Below are 22,082 nucleotides of genomic sequence, written 5' to 3' on the forward strand. Positions count from 1 at the left end.
AAATGTACCTGGACTGCGTAGAGGAGTGGGTCACCACAATATATATTAAAAACCCTGAACTTTTATGATTCGCACCAATAATTGTACCTGGACTGCGTAGAGGAGTGGGTCACCACAATATATTAAAAACCCTGAACTTTTATGATTCGCACCAATAATTGTACCTGGACTGCGTAGAGAAGTGGGTCACCACAATATATTAAAAACCCTGAACTTTTATGATTCGCACCAATAAATGTACCTGGACTGCGTAGAGGAGTGGGTCACCACAATATCTTAAAAACCCTGAACTTTTATGATTCGCACCAATAAATGTACCTGGACTGCGTAGAGGAGTGGGTCACCACAATATATTAAAAACCCTGAACTTTTATGAATCGCACCAATAAATGTACCTGGACTGCGTAGAGGAGTGGGTCACCACAATATATATTAAAAACCCTGAACTTTTATGATTCGCACCAATAATTGTACCTGGACTGCGTAGAGGAGTGGGTCACCACAATATATTAAAAACCCTGAACTTTTATGATTCGCACCAATAATTGTACCTGGACTGCGTAGAGGAGTGGGTCACCACAATATATTAAAAACCCTGAACTTTTATGATTCGCACCAATAAATGTACCTGGACTGCGTAGAGGAGTGGGCACTGGGCACCACAATAAAATATATAAAAAACCTTCAACAGATCTGCATTACACTACACATACGGCTGCTCCTCCATCCTCTCCATCATATACATGTTGGAGTTTTAGCGTGTGACAACCTCTTGTTTTTGATAATGTCAGTGCATTTTGAATATTTTTCAATTTGCCCCACACCACTGAATGTACTTTATCTATGATACGCAATACGCATCTATCTATCTTGACTGCGTAGTGTGGTGGCCCCGGTACACAATTTGGTACCGAGGCCACAATATGATTAAAAAACCCTCCACGTGTCAGAATTCCACCAAACAAGTATCTGGACTGCATAGTGGGGTGGCCCCGGTACCCAATTTTATACCGGGGCCACAATACCTCCTCCAAACATGGTACAGACAATTCGTCATTGAGATCCCAGACAGACAGGGTCAAAGTGTTATTGTTTGACTTTGTAAACCCAAAAAACTGTCCCTGTTGCACATAGTCGTGCAATGAAGACTGACTTTTTCATTTAAAGGCACGATCTTTCAAGTGTAGTGTTTGTAAGTCTAAGTCATATTATACTTTTGGTAAAATTGGTTTATTTTGTTCCTCTTTATGGTAATTAGTAATAGAATTAAAGTATGAAATAGAATTAAAGTATGAAATAGAATTAAAGTATGAAATAGAATTAAAGTATGAAATAGAGTGGTATAGAGTTGTAGTGTGGTATAGATAGAGTGGTCCACACAATATAATAATAAAACCCTCAACTGGTCAGAATTCCACCAAACAAGTATCTGGACTGCATAGTGGGGTGGCCCCGGTACCCAATTTGATACCGGGGCCACAATACCTCCTCCAAACATGGTACAGACAATTCATCATTGAGATCCCAGACAGACAGGGTCAAAGTGTTATTGTTTGACTTTGTAAACCCAAAAAACTGTCCCTGTTGCACATAGTCGTGCAATGAAGACTGACTTTTTCATTTAAAGGCACGATCTTTCAAGTGTAGTGTTTGTAAGTCTAAGTCATATTATACTTTTGGTAAAATTGGTTTATTTTGTTCCTCTTTATGGTAATTAGTAATAGAATTAAAGTATGAAATAGAATTAAAGTATGAAATAGAATTAAAGTATTAAATAGAATTAAAGTATGAAATAGAATTAAAGTATGAAATAGAATTAAAGTATGAAATAGAGTGGTATAGAGTTGTAGTGTGGTATAGATAGAGTGGTCCACACAATATAATAATAAAACCCTCAACTGGTCTGAATTTCACCAAACAAGTATCTGGACTGCGTAGTGTGGTGGCCCCGGTACACAATTTGGTACCGAGGCCACAATATAATTAAAAAATTGGGCATCAACTGTCACCGTTGTTTAATATCTGATACACCTAAATATGGACTGCACAGTGGAGTGGCCCCGGTAGTAAATTTGGTGCCGGGGCCACAATACCTCCTCCAACTTCCAAGTGTAGTGTTTATAAAGACAGACAGCGTCGAAGTGTTATTAGTTGACTTTCTTAACCCTAAAATTGTCCCTGTTGCAAATATTCGTGCAATGGACAGTTACTTTTTTATTGAAAGACTCAAACTTTCAAGTGTAGTGTTTATAAAATATAAACAACAATACAGTAGTTTTAGAGCACGTCAATACCTCTTGTTTTAAATTATGACACGGCATTTTACTTTTGGTTTAATTTCTTGTATTTTTTTAAATTTGGTTTTACTTTTTGAACATGGCAAATGACTGTTGATTGGTCATATAATGCAAAAAAAAAAGGTCCAAGATGGAATTGTCCTTGGGCCCTCACACCCACCCTTATGTTGTTTAAATAGGACATGCACACTTTAACAAACCAATCATTTCAGCGACAGGGCCTACCAAACAATTTTGGCTGAAATGATTGGTTTGTTTGGGCCCCCACACCAAAAAAGCTATTCATCTCTCCCTGTACAGACTAAACAGGCTCTACTGAGGCAAGATGTCGTCCTCATCCTCAACCTCTGATTCCTCTCCCCCTACAGTGTGTACTTCCTCCTCATCACACATTATCAATTCGTCCCCGCTGGACTCCACAACCACAGGTCCCTCTGTAGTATCTGGAGGGCAGTGCTGTACTTCATTGAGGAATTGATTATTCATTTTTATAAACATCATTTTTTCAACGTTGTGAGGAAGCAACCTCCTTCGCCGCTCACTGACCAGGTTCCCCGCTGCACTAAAAACTCTTTCCGAGTACACACTGGAGGGGGGACAACTCAGGTAAAATAGAGCCAGTTTGTACAGGGGCTTCCAAACTGCCTTTTTTTCCTGCCAGTAACAATATGGACTGTCTGACATGTCTACTTGGATGGTGTCAGCAAAGTAATCATCCACAATTTTTTCTATTGTGACAGCATCCAATGCAGCGAGAGTAGACATGTCTGCAATGGTTGGCAGGTCCTTCAGTCCGGACCAGATGTTATCAGCATCCCCGCCAGTGCCTCTTTTGGGAAAACTGAGCTTTTTCCTCGCAGCCATAGATGTGGAAGAAAATGAGGGTGGAGCTGTTGGCATGTCACGGTCCTCTTCAGAGGACAATCTCCTGACCAGCAGGTCTTTGCACCGCTGTAGACTTGTGTCCGCCGGAAACAGAGACACAACATACGCTTTAAACCGAGGATCGAGCACGGTGGCCAGAATGTATTCCTCTGACTTTAAAAGAGTGACCACCCTCGGATCCTGGCAAAGCGTACGAAGGGCTACATCCACAAGAGCTACATGCTTGGTGTAATCGCAATGGCTTACCAGCTCCTCCCTCACTTTCTCCAGCTGCTTCTGCAACAGCCTGATCAGGGGAATGACCTGACTCAAGCTGGCAGTGTCGGAACTGACTTCTCGTGTGGCAAGTTCAAATGGCTGCAGAACCTTGCACAACACGGAAATCAGTCTCCACTGCGCTTGACTCAGGCGCATCCCCACTCCTTTGCCTATGTCGTAGGTGGCTGTGTAGGCCTGAATGGCCTTTTGCTGCTCCTCCATCCTCTGCAGCATATAGAGGGTGGAGTTCCAGCGCGTCACAACCTCTTGTTTGAGGTGATGGCAGGGCAGGTTCATGCTTTTTTGATGTGCCTCTAGTCTGCGGTAGGCACTGGCTGAATGCCGAAAGTGTCCAGCAATTTTGCGCGCCACCGCAAGCATCTCCTGCACACCCCTGTCACTCTTCAGGTAATGCTGCACCACCAAATTAATGGTGTGGGCAAAACATGGGACGTGCTGGAAATTGCCCATATTTAATGCCCGCACAATGTTACTGGCATTGTCTGACACCACAAATCCCCATGAGAGTCTAAGTGGGGTAAGCCACTGGGAGATAATTTCCCTCATTTTCTCTAATATGTTGTCAGCGTTGTGCCTCTTATTAAAGCCTGTAATGCACAATGTTGCCTGCCTTTGCATGAGCAGCCATTTTGTAGATGCTGCTACTGATGCAGCTGTTGCTGTTGCTGCGGAAGGGGATGCATCTACCCAGTGGGCTGTCACAGTCATATAGTCCTTCGTTTGCCCAGAACCACTTGTCCACATGTCCGTGGTTAAGTGGACAGTGGGTACAACCGCATTTTTAAGAGCACTGAGGACACTTGATCGTACTTCTCTGTACATTTTTGGTATCGCCTGCCTAGTGAAGTGGAATCTCGAGGGGATTTGGTACCGGGGACACAATACCTCCATCAACCCTCTAAATCCCACTCCACTGATGGCGGACACCGGGCGCACGTCTAACACCAACATTGCAGTTACAGCCGCAGTTATACGCTTTGCAATAGGGTGACTACTATCGTATTTGGTGGTCATGGCAAACGACTGTTGGACGGTCAATTGTTTTGTGAAAGACTTAGCGGTCTTACGACTTCCCCTCTGGGAAGATGACCGACTAACAGCAGCAACAGCAGCAGTGGCAGTAGTAGGCGTACCGCTGCAGGATTCCTCGGATGAATCCCGTATTGAGGAGGACTCAGTCTGGCTGCTGACTTGGGCTGCAGGACTGAATCTGATGGAGATTGTGGAGGAAGTTGACGAGGAGGGTGTTGCTGGTGTGTATCCAACTGGACCACGGGATTTAGGTGTCCCTGTACCGATGAGGGTCCTAGCCCCAGTTCCTGAACTAACCACTGAACTATGAAGGTTATTCAGGTGACGTATAAGGGAGGATGTTCCTAGGTGGGCAAGATCCTTACCCCTGCTTATTTGAGCTTTACATAAGCTACATATTGCCATACATTGGTTGTCTGGATTTGGATAAAAATAACTCCAGACCGAAGAGGTGCATTTTTTGGTCTTCTGACCAGGCATGACGATGGGCTTTTTCATCCCATGGACATCAGCTGTTTCCCCCCCTGGTGCCTCATTTACAATAACCACATCACCATCCTCATCATCAAGTTCCTCCACAGCGCCAGCTACATCATCAATAGCCTCCTCCCGAGCCACCTCTTCCCGTACAGTGATGGGAAGGTCAGGCTTGACAACCACCAACACCCTTGGACTCGCCTTGGGGATTTGTGATAATTTCTCTTTAGAAGGCAGAGTTGTTTGCTGTTTTGTTGCTGACAGCATAACTCTCTTCAATTTTTTGTAGGGGGGGGGAGGAGGAGGAGGGCTAAGATCCGTGGGTGAAGCTGAACCACTAGTCATGAACACGGGCCAGGGCCTAAGCCGTTCCTTGCCACTCCGTGTCGTAAATGGCATATTGGCAACTTTACGTTTCTCCTCAGATGATTTAAAGTTTCTCTTTTTGCTACATTTTCTTAACTTGGGCTTTTTGGATTTTACATGCCCGGTACTACGAGATTAGGCATCGGGCTTGGAAGACGACGTTGATGGCATTTCATCGTCTATGTCATGACTAGTGGCAGCAGCTTCAGCATTAGGAGGAAGTGGGTCTTGATCTTTCCCTACTTTATCCTCCAAATTTTTGGTCTCCATTATATGTAGCACAAGATACTGCAGAATGTGTGAACTTGGTAATATTGCAGTACCAATGGACTTATACTGCTGGATTGGTTTTGCAAATTTAGTTATAATTATTATATATTTTTTTTTTAAAAATTTTTTATTTTTTTTTACTTTTTTTTTATTTTTAAAAAACTTGGGAATAGTGGGGAAATAACTATGCCCTTAGAAGCACAGAGCACAGGACACAGCACCACTGGACTGAACAGGACACGGCACAGGACCCAGCAGCACTACGGAACTCAGCAGGACAGAGCACAGGACACAGCACCACTGGACTGATACTGCAGAATGTGTGAACTTTGTAATATTGCAGTACCAATGGACTTATACTGCTGGATTGGTTTTGCAAATTTGGCTATAATTATTATATTTATTGATTTTTTTTTAACTTTTTTATTTTTTTTTACTTTTTTTTATTTTTTAAAAACTTGGGAATAATGGGGAAATAACTATGCCCTTAGAAGCACAGAGCACAGGACACAGCACCACTGGACTGAACAGGACACGGCACAGGACCCAGCAGCACTACGGACCTCAGCAGGACAGAGCACAGGACACAGCACCACTGGACTGATACTGCAGAATGTGTGAACTTTGTAATATTGCAGTACCAATGGACTTATACTGCTGGATTGGTTTTGCAAATTTGGTTATAATTATTATATATTTTTTTTTTTTTTTTAATTTTTTTTTTTTTTTTACTTTTTTTTTATTTTTTAAAAACTTGGGAATAATGGGGAAATAACTATGCCCTTAGAAGCACAGAGCACAGGACACAGCACCACTGGACTGAACAGGACACGGCACAGGACCCAGCAGCACTACGGAACTCAGCAGGACAGAGCACAGGACACAGCACCACTGGACTGATACTGCAGAATGTGTAAACTTTGTAATATTGCAGTACCACTGGACTTTTACTGCTGAATGTGTGAACTTGGTAATATTGCAGTACCAATGGGCTTATACTGCAGGATTGGTTGTGAAAATTTTGTGGTAATTAAAAAATATTAAAGTAGTTTTTGGTATTTTTTAAAAAAACTTTTTTTTATTTTTTTAAACACAGGGGAATATTGGGGAAATAACTATGCCCTTAGAAGCACAGAGCACAGGACACAGCACCACTGGACTGAACAGGACACAGCACAGGACCCAGCAGCACCACTGACCTCAGAAGGACAGAGCACAGCACACAGCACCACTGGACTGATACTGCAGAACACAGCACAGCACAGCACAGCACAGCACAGCACAGCACAGCACAGCACTAAACAGCACAGAACTAAACAGCACAGAACTAAACAGCACAGAACTAAACAGCACAGAACTAAACAGCACAGAGGACCACCTAACACACCCTCCCTCTACCCTGATCAATGCCCGAGTGAAGATGGCGGCGACTAGCGGGGAATTTATAGGATCCGAGTATCGCGAGATCCGACAACGGGATTATGAGTCAGAGCCTCAGTTTCACTTTTGAATTTGGCGCCAATACCCGGATCTGTCTCGGATCCGACTCGGATCCGCAACGTTCGGGTGGGCTCGGATTTCATAAATCCGAGTGCGCTCATCCCTAATTTAAACATTATTTAATTTTTTCTCTGTGCAGTACTTACTTATCTATTTTTGTGTACGCAAACAGCACCATGGAAGGAGGGGTGTTCGACAGTGTGGTATGAATATGTGGGGATAACCAATGAATAACCTAAATTATACTCATTCTCCAAGTCAATTTCTGGCAGATTGCAGTTTCCTTCCTGAAAATCAGATGTATTTCTTATAGAACAAGCGTACATTAAAATACACTCTGAATGACTTACACAGACGAATCAAACAATGACTCATTATGTCTGGACCCTCGTCACTGTAATCACACGTCTCCATTTCGGCAAGTAAAATAAAACATACCAAACCCAGGAAAAATACCAAGAACGTTCATCGCTCCCAACATTAAAAAAGCCACAATTCCCACTTCTTTCATCCATGACATAACATTTGTCATCAGATTTACATTTTACATTCTGTATTCCACCAGCAGAGAGTAACTATGTCACTTATAATCTGGATGTTTATAGACAATAGTGTACAGTATGTGTTCACCACTCTGGAATTCAATTACAGTGCCTATGTAAAGCATCCTGCCTCCTGCACATAGCAAGATTCAATAAAAAATACAAAACAATATGATGTGATGTGATTTTCATGATGCTGACATCAATCTTTTTCAGACTTGTACTTTTCCCACGGGAAAAAACAAATTCTGTAAAATAGCTTGGTTCTGATAGCTGTTAACTTTATATACACAGGGGCGCACGCAGGATTTTTAAGGGGGTGTTTCTCCCCCCGAAAAAAAAATAGAGAGAGAGAGTGCTGTGCATGTGGCCGCGCATGCGCAGCAGCTCCATTTCGGCGGCACTGTATTGTACAGCTGCCGCGGCGCTGTCAAAGAAGCATCCGCGGCGGTGCTGTATTTTGCTACAGTACAGCACCGCCGCGGACGCTTCTTTGACAGCGCCGCGGCTGCTGTATAGTACAGTGCCGCTATGTAGGGGCACTGTTTAGCCCCCCGTTCTTCGCGGAGGAGTGGGGTTTCTGGAGAACCAGAAACCCCCCCCTGCGTGCGCCCCTGATACACACACTAATGTAAATTATACGGGTATTAGAAGTCACTGCAGATTGTGGTGAACATTTATTAACATATTGCTGCCATATAGGTTATATTATAATAGATTCATGTCCCTAATCAGCAATATAATATACATGAGTAATTACATCAGAACTCTAGGTTTGTATACGGTAAATGCTATTTACATGAGTTAATACATATAGTGACATTTATGTGTTATATGAAAAAACAAATATTAATATAATACATAATATAATTACTGAAAGGTGAGCGGGATAAAAATGAAAGCGGTTACACTGAAACTCGGGGATCCGTTTTGGTTAAACGTAGATTGCGTGATTGGCGTGTAATACGCTTTTTTTATTTTTTATTTTTTTTCAAGGTAACATAATTGGCAAAAAATTAAGGTACATCTAAATCAGACAAAGTAGGAAAAATCTAATGAATACAGAAACAATTAAAGCAATAAGAAGAAAAAAAAAAAGAATGGAAAATTTATGAACCATCAGCAATTGTCTCATCTCTATTCATAAAGCCCATGGGTATTTCACAAGATTCCAGCCACATCTGAACTGAGTGAGCAGAGTGCATACAGGTCCTGAAAGGATCATTACTCCCTATAATGAATGGAAAACCTACATACATAAAGGCTAGAAGAGGTGCAGGGGGAATGGATGTTGCAAACATTATCTTTCTGCTCATGTCTCCCCAGGCTCTGACATACTCCCCCTCTAACAGCTATGTGTGTGGACTGACAGCTCTGCAAAGAAAACAATAATCCCTATTTCCAGCTCTGTTTCTATATGAGCTGAACATTACCTATGATACACATGGAGATAATTATCTGGTAAAGACATTGCTTAGTGCTGCTAGTGTTCAATTCTAAAAAAATATTTCAAAGGGCTAGAACTCAACTAATGATACTATAAAACATGATATGGTTTATATGGGGGGAATTCAGTATGGAGCGATGTAGGCATCAACGCAACATCTGCCTGCGTACATTGCGGTACCACTATAGGGTGCGAAGAAAAAGACACACATTGCTGCGGAGTGCACATCGCTCCAAATTGAATACCCTCTCCATGTTTTCTGTATCATATGGGTAAAAAAATCAGTGATTCTTGTTTTGGTGGCTGGGACAACATATGTGCTGGTCGTGCTGGATAATAAAGCGTATATATGGAAATCGGTGGTAGTCAGCATATTGATGGTGACTACCCCGACAAGACTCGTCCTGACGTGACTATTCCGAAGGCTGAGCGATGTTGATTTCTCTTCACCCCGACAGCAGCCAATGACGATGAAGCAAGAAGACGGCTGCAGCTGATGACGTCATTGAGCATGTCGACGGGATTGTCGCTGTTGTTAAAGGGGTGAGGTAAGTATGTACAATGTATAATCCTTTCTAAAATACATTGTACATGGGTACATACTTACCTCACCCCCTTAACAACAGTGATAATCCCGTCGGCATGCTAAATGACATCATCAGCTGCAGCCGCCTTCTTCCTTCATCGTCATTGGCTGCTGTCAGGGTGAAGAGGAGTCGTCATCGCTCAGGGTCTGGAACCAGCTCCTTCGGAATAGTCACGTCGGGGGTGAGTCTTGTCGCTCTTCTCGGCATCGATATGCCGTACCACACTCATGGAAATAGGGAGCAAGGCCGGAGTAATACTTAGGTGGTTGCCTGTGGCACCAATGGATAGGGGGCAACTAAAACATTATGTCACTCATGCAATGTTTTTGATAGCCTTGTGGCACCGGAGAATTTTAATTAAAACAAAATATATTGGTACAATATATAATAACTTTCTTAGAGATGATCTGGACAAAACACAATATAGAATTGACAAGTCCCTAGTTTTAAGGAACAGTTCCTTAGAATTAAAACTCTTTCAGTATTGGCCCAACCACAAAGTATAACTGTTCTCATTCTGTGTACTGAATGTATTTATAAGTTGGTATTTATTGAAGAAGAATTTTAAATAAAATAAAATAGGCCATTCTATTCATGTTCAGTACTCATGACTGTACCTATGACAGCCTTAGATGCACCTGCTCCGCATCTCAGCAGTTAAGGTCCCTTAAAAATAATTTGTACATTTTTACCATCTATTGGCCTGATTCATTAAGGAACTTAGGCAAGAATTTGAGTAAGTTTCCTTACTTAAGTTTTCCAAAACCATGTTGCAATGCAAAGGCTGTAAATTAGTTTATTATTTTGTACATACGTTAAATATTGGCTGTTTTTTCAAGTAACACACAAATATCAACTTTCATTTTCCCTGTACAAATAAGCTATCAAGTATTTGTCTGCTACATGAAAAAACAGCCAGTATTTAACTTATGTCCAAAATAATAAACTAATTTGCACCCCTTGTATTGCAACATGGTTTTGTCCAGAAAACTTAAGTAAGAAAACTTGCTCAATTTCTTGCCTAAGTTCCTTAATGAATCAGGCCCTGTGATTTGTTGTAAAAAATTTCTTTCCAACACTCCTTTGAGCTGGTTTTGTGGCGTCACTCAAGTCTCCTTACTACAAGTACTTTTGGAATGGCCTAAGATTAATTGACATGTAGCCCTTACTTCACAACAATGATTTTTTTTTTGTAGGCAAATAAGATTTCCCAATAAATAGATGGTGATGATGATAATGATGATGATGATGAATAAATAAACCACTGAGTACATTTTAAGAGTAGTTCTATCAGATATTCGGAAAGCCCCCATTTAAATAAAGGAAATTGTCCATAAAACAATCTTATACCCAATCTTAGGTTTAAGGCCACTTGTCCTCTTTTATCACTACCTGATTTTTCGGTCCCCAATTCCAAGAGGCTACAGACCACAACATATTTCTGCTACCCCTAAAAGCCTTTTCAACTGTATATTAATTGAGTTCACTGTAATACACTGCTTTCTAGTAAATGGTCAGTGATTTTAAATGATCTAGAGTTAATCCATATTCAGGTTTAATAAGCTGAAGGGCAAAGCTTTAGCACAATGTATATCTATATGCTTTGGAAGGACACACCTTACATGGAAGTAATGTATTATTACATCTAACCTTCAAATAATTGGTGCAAAATGTCAAGCTCCAGCAGGCATAAGTAATAAAGTTCATTATTTTTCTTGAAGATTTCTTCTGTGCTTCAGAAACTCATTAAACCGTTTTCATCTTTTGAAAAAAAAAAAAAAATTAAATTAAAAAGGCCGCAGCTCCATTTCCCGCTTTTTGTATCATTTTTTCATATGTCTAATTACCAGACTTTGTTCCAATGGTTTGAAGAATGTATTGCTACTTCAATTATTACATACCAGAAGCGATGTGATTATTATTTTAGATTAACATTTATGTTATGCATAATTTATAACTTTGGACCTTTTAAAAGCCTGTGATTTTTTTTTCATTTTGCTGTAATATGAACTTTATACTTTTTCGTGCAGTTGTTCCAGAACTTCCTGAGCTTGTTCAGGGAACAATTCGGGAGATCTTGTCAAACAAATCTTATTAACTTTTTTGACTGGGTGTTAGATTAGATTAAGGTGGGGAGTATAGATGTAGTTTATCTAGTCTTTAGTAAGTCCTTTCACACTGGCCCACATCGCAGACTCTTAAATAAACTCAAAAGCTTGGGACTGGATGCTAAGATGGTTGAATGGATAGGATCTTGGTTGCAGGATAGAAAACAGAGAGTTATAGTAAATGCAGTACATTCACAGGAGTGAAAGGTCACCAGTGGAGTACTCCAGGGATCTGTACTTGGACCAGTGCTTTTTATTTTCTTTATTGGTGACATTGCAAATTGTATTGAAAGGAAAGTATGTCTTTTTGCAGATGAAACAAAGATATGCAAAGGGTAGACACACCAAGAGATGTAAAACAAATCATTGATGACCTAGGTAGACTAGAGGAATGGTCAAGAAAGTGGCAACTACGGTTTAGTGCCAAAAAATGCAAAATCATGCACTTGGGTCTCAAACCCCAAAAACTAAATATAGTATTAACGGCACTTTAATGGAAACTACTGAGGTGGAAAGGGATCTATTTCAGGTGACTTAAAGGCAGGTAAGCAATGTAACAAAGCAATTAGAAAGGCAGGTCAGATGCTTGCAGGGGCGGATCTAGAAATCTACAGTACCCGGGGCGATTTAGGGGGGGGGCGATTTAGGCCCCGCCCCTTTCTAACATCTTAGGCTGGACGGACCTGCACATACTGTGCAGCCGTCGGCAGCAAGTGTCTGCTAGGGGGGGCGATCGCCCCCCCCCCCCCCCCTTCCTGGATCTGCCACTGGATGCTCAGTTGTATAGGGAGAGGAATCAGTAGCAGAAAGAAAGAAGTAATAATACCACTGTATAGGTCATTGGTACGATCTCATCTAGAATACTGTGTTCAGTTCTGGAGGCCATATCTCCAGAAGGATATAAATACATTAGAGACTGTACAAAAAAGGGCAACTAATATGTTGCATGGCCTACAGCACAAAACTTACCTGGATCGGCTAAAAGATCTTAATATATATAGAGTGGAGCAGAGAAGGGAAAGGGGGACATGATAGAAACTTTCAAATATATCAAGGGTTTTAATAGGGTACAGGAGGGAAACATTCTTCAAAGGAAGAGAAGTACTAGAACAGGAGGACATGCACTGATACTGGGGGGAAGTAGGTTCAGAGGAAATTTGAGGAAAATTTACTACACAGAAAGGGTAGTGGATAAGTGGACTAGCCTCCCAGCAGAGGTGGTAGAGGCTAATACAGTAGAGCAATTTAAACATGCTCGGGATAGACATAAGGATATCCTTAAAAAGAACTAAGGATCAAACAAGGTTTGAGGTTACCAAAGGTTAAAAATTGGGCAGACTAGATTGGCCAAGTGGATCTTATCTGCCGTCAAATTCTATGTTTCTATGTAATTTAAATTTGCCCATGTACATTTTTCCCAACTCATTTCCAGATCTCATACATAGGGAGAATCAATAAATTTAAGATCACAATTTGGTTGATTTCTTCCAGTTCGGTGGTCTTCTACTAACTTGCACAATCACTTATAGATTATACCATAAGTTGAACTGCTACAAATTTTACTTGTGTAATTGTTATGTAGGAAACTAGAAATTCTATTTAATAAAATCATATCTGCAACATAAACAATTTTTACCCTAAAGACATCTAATTTATAAAAAAAAAAAAAAGAATAGAAAATTTGTGAACCATCAGAAATTGGTTCATCTCTACTCATAAAGCCCACGGGCATTTCAGAGAGTTTCCAGCCACATCTCAACAGAATGAACAGAGTGCATAGAGGTCCTGAAAGGATCATTGGTCCCTATAACGAATGGAAAACCTATAAATATAAATGCTAGATGCAGGGGGGAAAGGTTGTTGCAGGCATTATGTCCTCCCAGACTCTAATATCTGAGTGTGCAGAGTCTACAGTGCAGCATAGACAACAATATATCAAGCTTGGTTACTATATAAGCCAATCATTACACATGATACAGATATAAGAAGAGTGGAAAGAATTACCTGCCAATGGCATGACTTTGGGCTCCTGGTGTTCCATTCTAAACAATAAGGTCTATAACACAATTAATTATGCTATGAAATGAATAAAATCATTATATGGTGACAGCATGTTTACTGTATCACATTGATACAAAAACAATGATTCTTGTTTTAGTGTCTCACAACACAAGGGGTTTATACGCACTTCCGTTTCAAAGAAGGAGCGCATGTGAAGATATGTGTGGTGATGAATGGGTATAGGTCTGCTCTGCTCTGTTCTACTAGGCAGGAAACTTCCAATACATATGAGGAATATAAACTCACAAAAGAATGCACAAAAAAACCCATTTAATTAATGTCACCTGTAAATAATACAAGATTTAATGACAAAACATTAAAACACCAAGTTTTTTTATTTTTTATTTTCCCAAACGTTTATTAGGATGTAATTAATGTCTACTGTGCATAAAATACATTTATTCAAATGTTATGAATGCCTACTATTGTACATAAAATACATGATTGCAAACACATGTTATAGCATGCATACACAGCTGTCATCACTAGTAATCAGCACTTAGACTAGACCTGTACCTGGAGCAAGAGATATGGTTGAAAAACACCTGAGACCTGCCCAGAGATTGAATTGGAGGATGCTGTGCTGTTCACGAGCTTGGCACGTCCTTACTGTACATTGACTACAGGAGTACTCCCCTCCCCTGCGTTTCGCTCCTGCGTTTTGTAGCGTATGGTTCTGGGTATGCACGATCGCCATTTACGCTCCTTAATGAATCAAACCCAGGGAGCTCTGATGATATGTGCTTGTCCTGTTGGAGAATAAAACATATATTTGGCAATTTAGAGAAGCAGTGCTCTATAACAGGCCTAGCCATCCTGTGCCTCTCCAGGTGCTGTGAAGCTAGAATGGCGCAAGGCATGCTGGGACTTGTAGTTTTACAACACCTGGAGAGCCATAGTTTGGCCAGACCTGGACTATAACATCTTTGGGATTTGTATACATCTAGATCCCTTTATTGCACTTTTTATTGAAAAACTTGAGCAATATAATAGCAAATTGATCAAAAATATTATTTTAAAGCTCAAAAAACATATTCTGCAACAGTGGAAAAAAGTACTTTGTTTTATAACATTTTAGCAATAGATCTGCAGGCTATTCTAAACTGAGTGGCATTTGATGGAAAAGTTAATACTTGAAAGTAGTTCAAAGTATATCTACTACTAGAGCCAAGCTTTTCATATACACTTAATTAAATAAAATGCAAAACATGTGTCTTCAAATAAAACACAGAATCAACTGAAGCCTTTGCAAGGACAATAAAGCTTAGTAAATCATCTCAGCAATGTCTATCATCCCAGGGTTAAAAGCAGTATTTTTAGAGGGGGATAACCAAGTGCTTGATTTCAGAACAAAGTAAAAGAAAAACTTACTGCAATAATCCCTCAGCAGACACTTTTTCTGTAGTCAAATTGCTTTACTGTAAGTAAGAAGCTTGGATGAGTCAGAATGGGTTTGTTTATTTATAGTGTATGATTTTACCTCCAAATCCACGTGAAAGGGTGATATTGTATTAGTTACTGCCAGCTTTTGCAGTGTGAAAGCAAAAATATTAAACTTAGGGTTATAATAGTGTAAAAAAAACATAGGTGAAAAAATACACTTGAGCCATTTTTTTGTAGCCAATATTCATGAAATCACAGACAGGTGCACATGAAAATTATTCTGACTGTAGACAATCTGCAGGTTTGAAGAAGTGGATATGTTGCCTATAGCAACCAATCAGATTCTAGCTGTCATTTTGTAGAATGTACTAAATAAATGATTAATAGATTCTGATTGGCTACTATGGGCAACATCTCCACTTTTTCAAACCCGCCGCTTAGTAAATCTAGCCCTTAGACTGTAAGCTTCAATGGGGCAGGGACTGATGTGAGTGAGTTCTCTGTTCAGCGCTGTATAGTAGTGGCGCTATATAAATAGATGATGATATATATGTATATATAAATATATATATATATATATATATATATATATATACATACAGATTCTAAGTGGGAGGTTCTTAGAAACGAATCAAGGGGAGGTCTCTGGGCTACTGGATTTCCCCCTCCCCTAAGTGCACATCAACCTCCTGAGCTTAATATGATTTATCCATTGTATTCCCAACTGTGTCTCATCATTATAATACTTTAACTATGGTTTAATTTTGTTAGGATACGCTAAGGAAAACACCTTATTTAATTTCACTTTGTATATTGATGTTCAGAGACAGGTTATTATATTTTTATTTCCACCTATTTTTTATTTTAAACTGTGTTTGTCACAGCTGTGGACAGAAAACCCAGGCTTCGTTCTAAGACTGATATCTCCGTTATTCATACATTATAGATATCAGCATTTGCAATTTCAAATATTTGTCCAAATATTGCTCTGCAAATGTTTATGTTGATATTAATCTGTGTAACAGCATTTAATTTGGTTAATATCAATACAGACAGGGAAAATGCTTCTAAAGTATATTTATTCTTCTCTTCTATTCTGTACAGAGCCTCAGCCTAATTTAATGTTCTCTTGTACGAGTGAGGCTTGACAAGCTCATAATATGCTTTGAATGTCTAAGTCGACACTTCCAATTATAAACTGCATGTACTGCTTAACCAATATACAGAGAGTCATTTAAATTCCATATATCTTTAATCTAAGCAATATTGTATGCACTGTGTTCTTTTCACCAAAGTTTCTGCAAATGCTTATAAGCATGGGCCCCAATGTAAGGGCCCCCCTTATTGCTGTACTATTTTTCTGCAGCATCTGCAGAACAGCAGAAGATAGGGACCTCCAAATCCTAAGCTATATTGGTCCCACGACATTCTGTGAAATCCCTCCATTCCTACATTTCACACACACAGAGGGGTCTATGTATTAAAGTCATGTGGTGTCAATCAATATGCATATCTGTAAATGGCAGACAGCGCTGCCAGTGAATGGAGGAAGAGCTATCCACATGCTCATAGTACTTCCACAGCTGAGGGATCCGGAGAAGCCAGAGAGGCTTCAGCTGGATCCCATACAAAATGACAGGTAACCCCATCCTGAGACTGCATTACCTTGCTGCGAAATGCAAAGCTTTTCAAAACGTAATGAGTGAAGAACTTTCAAAATCAAATTACTCACCCTAACCCTCAAAGCCCTCCACAACGCTACCCCTGCATATATCTCAAATCTCATATCAAATTACTCTCCCTCCCGCCCTCATAGATCTACCACTGACCCCCGTCTTGTCTCGTCTCTGGTAACCATCTGCTGCGGAATTAATGGCGCTATCTAAATAGCTAATCATGATGATGATCACTCCCGCCTACAAGACTTCTCCCGTGCTGCTCCCCACTTATGGAATTCCCTACCAAGCTCAATCAGACTTTCCCACAGCTTTCAATTCTTTAGATGCTCTTTGAAAACCCATCTCTTTTTTAGAGGTGACCTTATCCCCGATAACACTATTGACACTAATACACCCTCACAACTATCCCAATCACCGCTCTGAAACACACTCACTCCTCTTCTTTCAGCTGTGCCCTCTTCCACTTACAATATAAGCTCTCTAATTAACAGGGTCCTCCATACCCTTTGTTTTCATGTCTGCATTTATTTTTTTCTACCTTGTATGTCCCTGTTTTATGTATGTTCTGTTTTCCCTACTGTACAGCACTGCAGAGCACCGTGACACATTACAAATCTACAATAATAACAATAATTGTGCAGACCTCCTATTAATATATGGAGTCTGCGTTGAGAAACGTGAACTGGGTTAGGACAGATTTCTCCGGCATTGAATCCTTCATAAATTATGCAATGGGCATTTCAAGGAGAAAGCTGTTGTTTTCTCATTTTTTATGGATGATCGCATCTTAATAAATAGACCCCAGAGTCAGCTATGTATCTAAGTAACTAAAATCAGGAATCAGTAGTCCCTACTCCAAACGCTTGTTGACACAAGTGTCCCAGTTTAGACAGTACAGTTCCAGTTTTAGGGGACTATCCTGCAGTACTGAGAGTCCCAGTAACTGTCGTTCTGTGTAGCAAAGCAGATCAACGATGACCATAGGGATTTTAGGGGAGTGAAGGTTGGATCGGCTTAGTGCTTCAGAACCGCTATGCACACTCTTGGGGAATGTGTAATGTCCCAATGTGATGCTGCCACACCCCAGTGTGGCGTGACCACTACCAGTTTTTTGCAGTACACGACTTCTTTGAGGTGGCGCACACGCATTGGTGCAAAAGAACTGAAAATTTTGGAAGGTACACATGTGCACTGGGAAAATTAGTACAAACCCATAAAAAGTGTTGTTTACAGCAGTGTATAAAATTGAGCAACTGAATAAGTCTAAGTATTCTCTATATATTTTTGCAGTGATTATGTCATTTTTTATTAATTTGGACAAATAGCTCTTATTTCAGCAATGTTTTGTTCCATGTAAAGATGGAGTCAATAGTGATGTAGCAGATTTTATGGCAGTGATCAGTACATGATGACACAGAAAACTGTGCAATTAACTCTAAAATCACCAGATAGTCACATCTGAGCCAGTCATAGATCTCTCACACTATAGCGTGGAATTTTTGCATAATCCTTAATACTCTACTCTTCACTGCAATAAACTCTGCTCCATCTGTATAGAACCAATAAGACTTATGAGCCTACTAGACCCAAAATATGATCAGATGCAATGTATTTGTTATGCTTAGATGTCAGTAGACTTTAGTGGGCAAGAAAAAGTCCTAATTACGCTAAAACATTTCCAGCTGTTGCTCAATGACTGTATTATATGTTTCCCACAAAGTAGAAAAAAAGAATGAAAACTTAAAAAACATAATTAACAAAAATGTATGTCTGCATATCCTCTTACTGTGCCTAGTTTTAAATTAACAGTTCAGCAGTTCAGTATCTCTGTCTGGTGATAAAAAAGTAAAACTTATCTCCCTAGCTTTGTGTTATGTTAGTTTTACGTAGAATTATCAAACATTCGAAAAAGGAAAAGTGGAGGTGTTGCCGATTGCAGCCAATCAGATTCTAGCTATACTGTATCCTGTACATTCTAGAAAACGATAGCTAGAATCTGATTGGTTGCTATGGGCAACACCTCCACATATTCTTATTTGAAAAGTTGATGAATTTGACAATGTCTACTTTTATCTCTTCTGTGATTTGCACTGTTGGGACGTATAACAGTGAAGTGCATGACTAAGGACTGATACAGATTATTTCCTTGAGACCACTATTCTGATGCAAAAAATTCTTACGTTTGTTGTTATTGTGTCTTATGACGCTTGGTAGATAGATAACCTTGTAAACAGCGGGTACAAGATGTATCTTGCACACTAATTATTATGCCAAAAAATGTCCACCAACTTCATCTAGTATATCTTGTACTGTCTTCTCAGGATATGTTGGTTTAACGGCCCTTGGAAAGAAATGCATCTTGGAACAAATTTGTTTTTCAATAAGTTGCATAATTTTTAATTAATTTTTTGATGCAACTTGTTGCAGAACATTGAGGGATGTTTACTAGCAAAGTATTCCATAGCAATTAGCTTTGTTCAGTCTAATGCAATTTAGACAACCTGAACTTGTTATTTACAAAGCAAAGTGTTTACTCATTTGCACTTTGTTAGCAAATAACTTCCATTTTCACGTCAGATTTGGTTTAGATGGATGAGAACAATTAAAATATGTCTGACGGACAAACCAACATTCAGGGCACCACAAATGGTTTAGCCATTTAGCTTGACCTCCAAATGGCTGGTTCTGACCACTTTTAACATCAATACATGCCAAAAGTAGACATAGGTCTGAAGTTCTTTAATCATGTTGAACGTCCCGATCTCAGCAGGTCTGGGCACCTAATTAATATAGTACATGTTAACGCTAACTCTTGCCATCTTCAGGGAGTGAGTCCTCTGTCTATGACCAGTAGTGAGTGTGAAATTCTATTTGCACTACTTAGTGCAAATGACGATGAGTTTGTGAAGCAACAAAGAGGGTCCACTGATGACAGAGGACTCCTTTTCGCCCCCCTACCCCCAACCCCCTAATCATGTCAGGTGCTTACGGACAGTTAAGTTATATACAACTTACTAGAGAGTATATAGCAAAATGATTACAGATAGGATAGGTGTTATTTTTACTAAATACACTCTTAGGGGGTTAGGCAGTTCATTTTTTTTATTTCATATACCAATAAATACACATACAGAAAACTTACAGAACACACTGATTGCAATTATTCTATTTGTGTTTCATTTTAATATATATTCATTGCATTGCATTATCTCTACTGTGGATAACTTACTGTTGTATAAATAGAAGCCTGTGACATATGCTGCTGATTAACCAGATTAACTGTATTATTTTATATTAAATTCCCATTTGTGCTTCTTGCAGATGTGTCTTATTCAATCAGTCCCATTGTGTCCAGAGTGGATGAAGTCGATTCCGTGGACTTACACACGTCCCGACAAAGATGGAGGAGACATTCTGTAGACACAAACAGACCTAGCATTGGTCATGATTTCTCTGATGGCGCAGGTCTATCAGATTTGTTTCTGGATAGTGGGAATGACAATGGCACAGACATTGAGGTAACATTATTACATATTTAATTAATTGGCTTTTGAAAACAAAACATAGTTAAAGTATTTGAATTGTACCATGTTTAAATGGAAAATTTACATTTTGTTTGTACGTTTGCTGTTAACTTTATTGCTGACTTCTGGTGAAAAAACAAACATATAATAATGTTTTGTTCTTCTGACAGTTCAGAGGTAAAATAGTAGGCTGAGCCTCCACACACTGAGTTCCTGTTCATCACAATAGGATCTAGAAGGCAGATGTAACCACTGTTCATTTTTGTATTTACTTTGTTGCAACAATGTTACAGCTTTCCATTAAACAGACAATAGTGTTTCAAAAAAAGCAGTTATGTATAAATATTGTTTCTGAACCATAAAGCGAAAGAAAAAATCAATAAAGAAATTGCTAAATAGGATTAATAAATATAAATTAAAATTAGGTTAGTATTTCCTTTAAGTTTGCTTTAATAATAGTGTTTCCTTGTTGCTCTTTGGAGTCATTATGACAACATATTTTAATATTTTGTTGACAATTTTAAATGCTTTCTATTTACGGTATATTTACCAAAGGGCATTAGGCTGGCAAAACTGGCTCTTCTCTGTGGTGATAAGGCTTTGCCTTATACATCACGGGATCATTGCCAATAATAACACTTGCAGTAACTCCCGCAGCGAATCAGATTTGCCGGATTTTGACAATGATAGTTTCCCCATGCAAAGCATGTAGAAGCCTATTTAACAGGCATCACAGCTGTACAGGTGCCACCACAATACTTTACTGTTGTTGGAGATAATGGAATAAAATTAATTTAGAAATGTTCTGCTTCTGGAATGATGCATATTTTCCAATGGAATATATTTTTTTAAGTGTTTTTTATTATTTAAAATATTTAATATATAACATACATATTAAAGCCTGTATATCATTTAGCTAAATAATATACCTGATGTATTTATGTTTAACAAAATATGCTACGCATGCTGTCTGTTCTAGCCCTTAGATTGTACGCTCCTTTGAGCAGGGTCATCTCTCCTCCTGTCTTCACCACTTTTAACTCTGCTCTCCAGCTACCTTGCCCTCCTCCTTGAGGACCCTCTTCCCCCCGTCCCCTCTCTCTCCCTCCTCTCCCTCTGGGAGTTTCCCTGTCACACGTGCCCTCCCTCCTGGGCTCCGTCGTATGCGGACTCTCCCCTCCCCCTACCCTAGCGTTGAGCTCATTGAGTTACTGTGCTTATTGTTTACTGTACTGTGCTGTCTCACCTCGTATTGTAAATTTGTTTGTCCCTGTACGGTGCCACGGACACCTAGTGGCGCGTTATAAATAAAAATTAATTATAATATTAGCCTTTATAAAAAAAAAACAGACATTAGTTTTAAGGATGGTGTTCCTCTATCTTACAGCAGTGTACAGCTAGTGCTGACGGTTAGAATGTTTGAACCTTGCAAATTGTTGGTTTCAAACACAGGGACAGAGTCAATGAGGTCGCATCATCCATAGCTGAATGTTTTACAGTTTGGACTTTATGTCCTCTCTCAGGTCCACTTAAGAAAGTGTCCTATAGACATGGGATTTGCAATGGTCACCGGTAACACCACGAGATCAGCCACTATATCAGGCGAGTCATGTTCTTCCCTTTTAACAGCTCCTCTCTCTTAGAA

At 39.6% G+C, this 22,082-nt stretch overlaps 1 protein-coding gene across 1 annotated transcript in view; it reads left to right on the top strand.

The window, feature by feature from the left end:
- PLXDC2 (plexin domain containing 2) overlaps positions 1-22,082 on the top strand; it is a 423,045-nt gene that overhangs the window by 159,625 nt on the left and 241,338 nt on the right. The window contains exon 2 of the mRNA XM_075211933.1: positions 20,235-20,431. Within this exon, the coding sequence (XP_075068034.1) occupies positions 20,235-20,431 (197 nt within the window). The remainder of the gene's footprint in view (positions 1-20,234; positions 20,432-22,082) is intronic.

This window comes from Mixophyes fleayi, chromosome 5, assembly GCF_038048845.1.
Source record: "Mixophyes fleayi isolate aMixFle1 chromosome 5, aMixFle1.hap1, whole genome shotgun sequence".
Taxonomy (NCBI): domain Eukaryota; kingdom Metazoa; phylum Chordata; class Amphibia; order Anura; family Limnodynastidae; genus Mixophyes; species Mixophyes fleayi.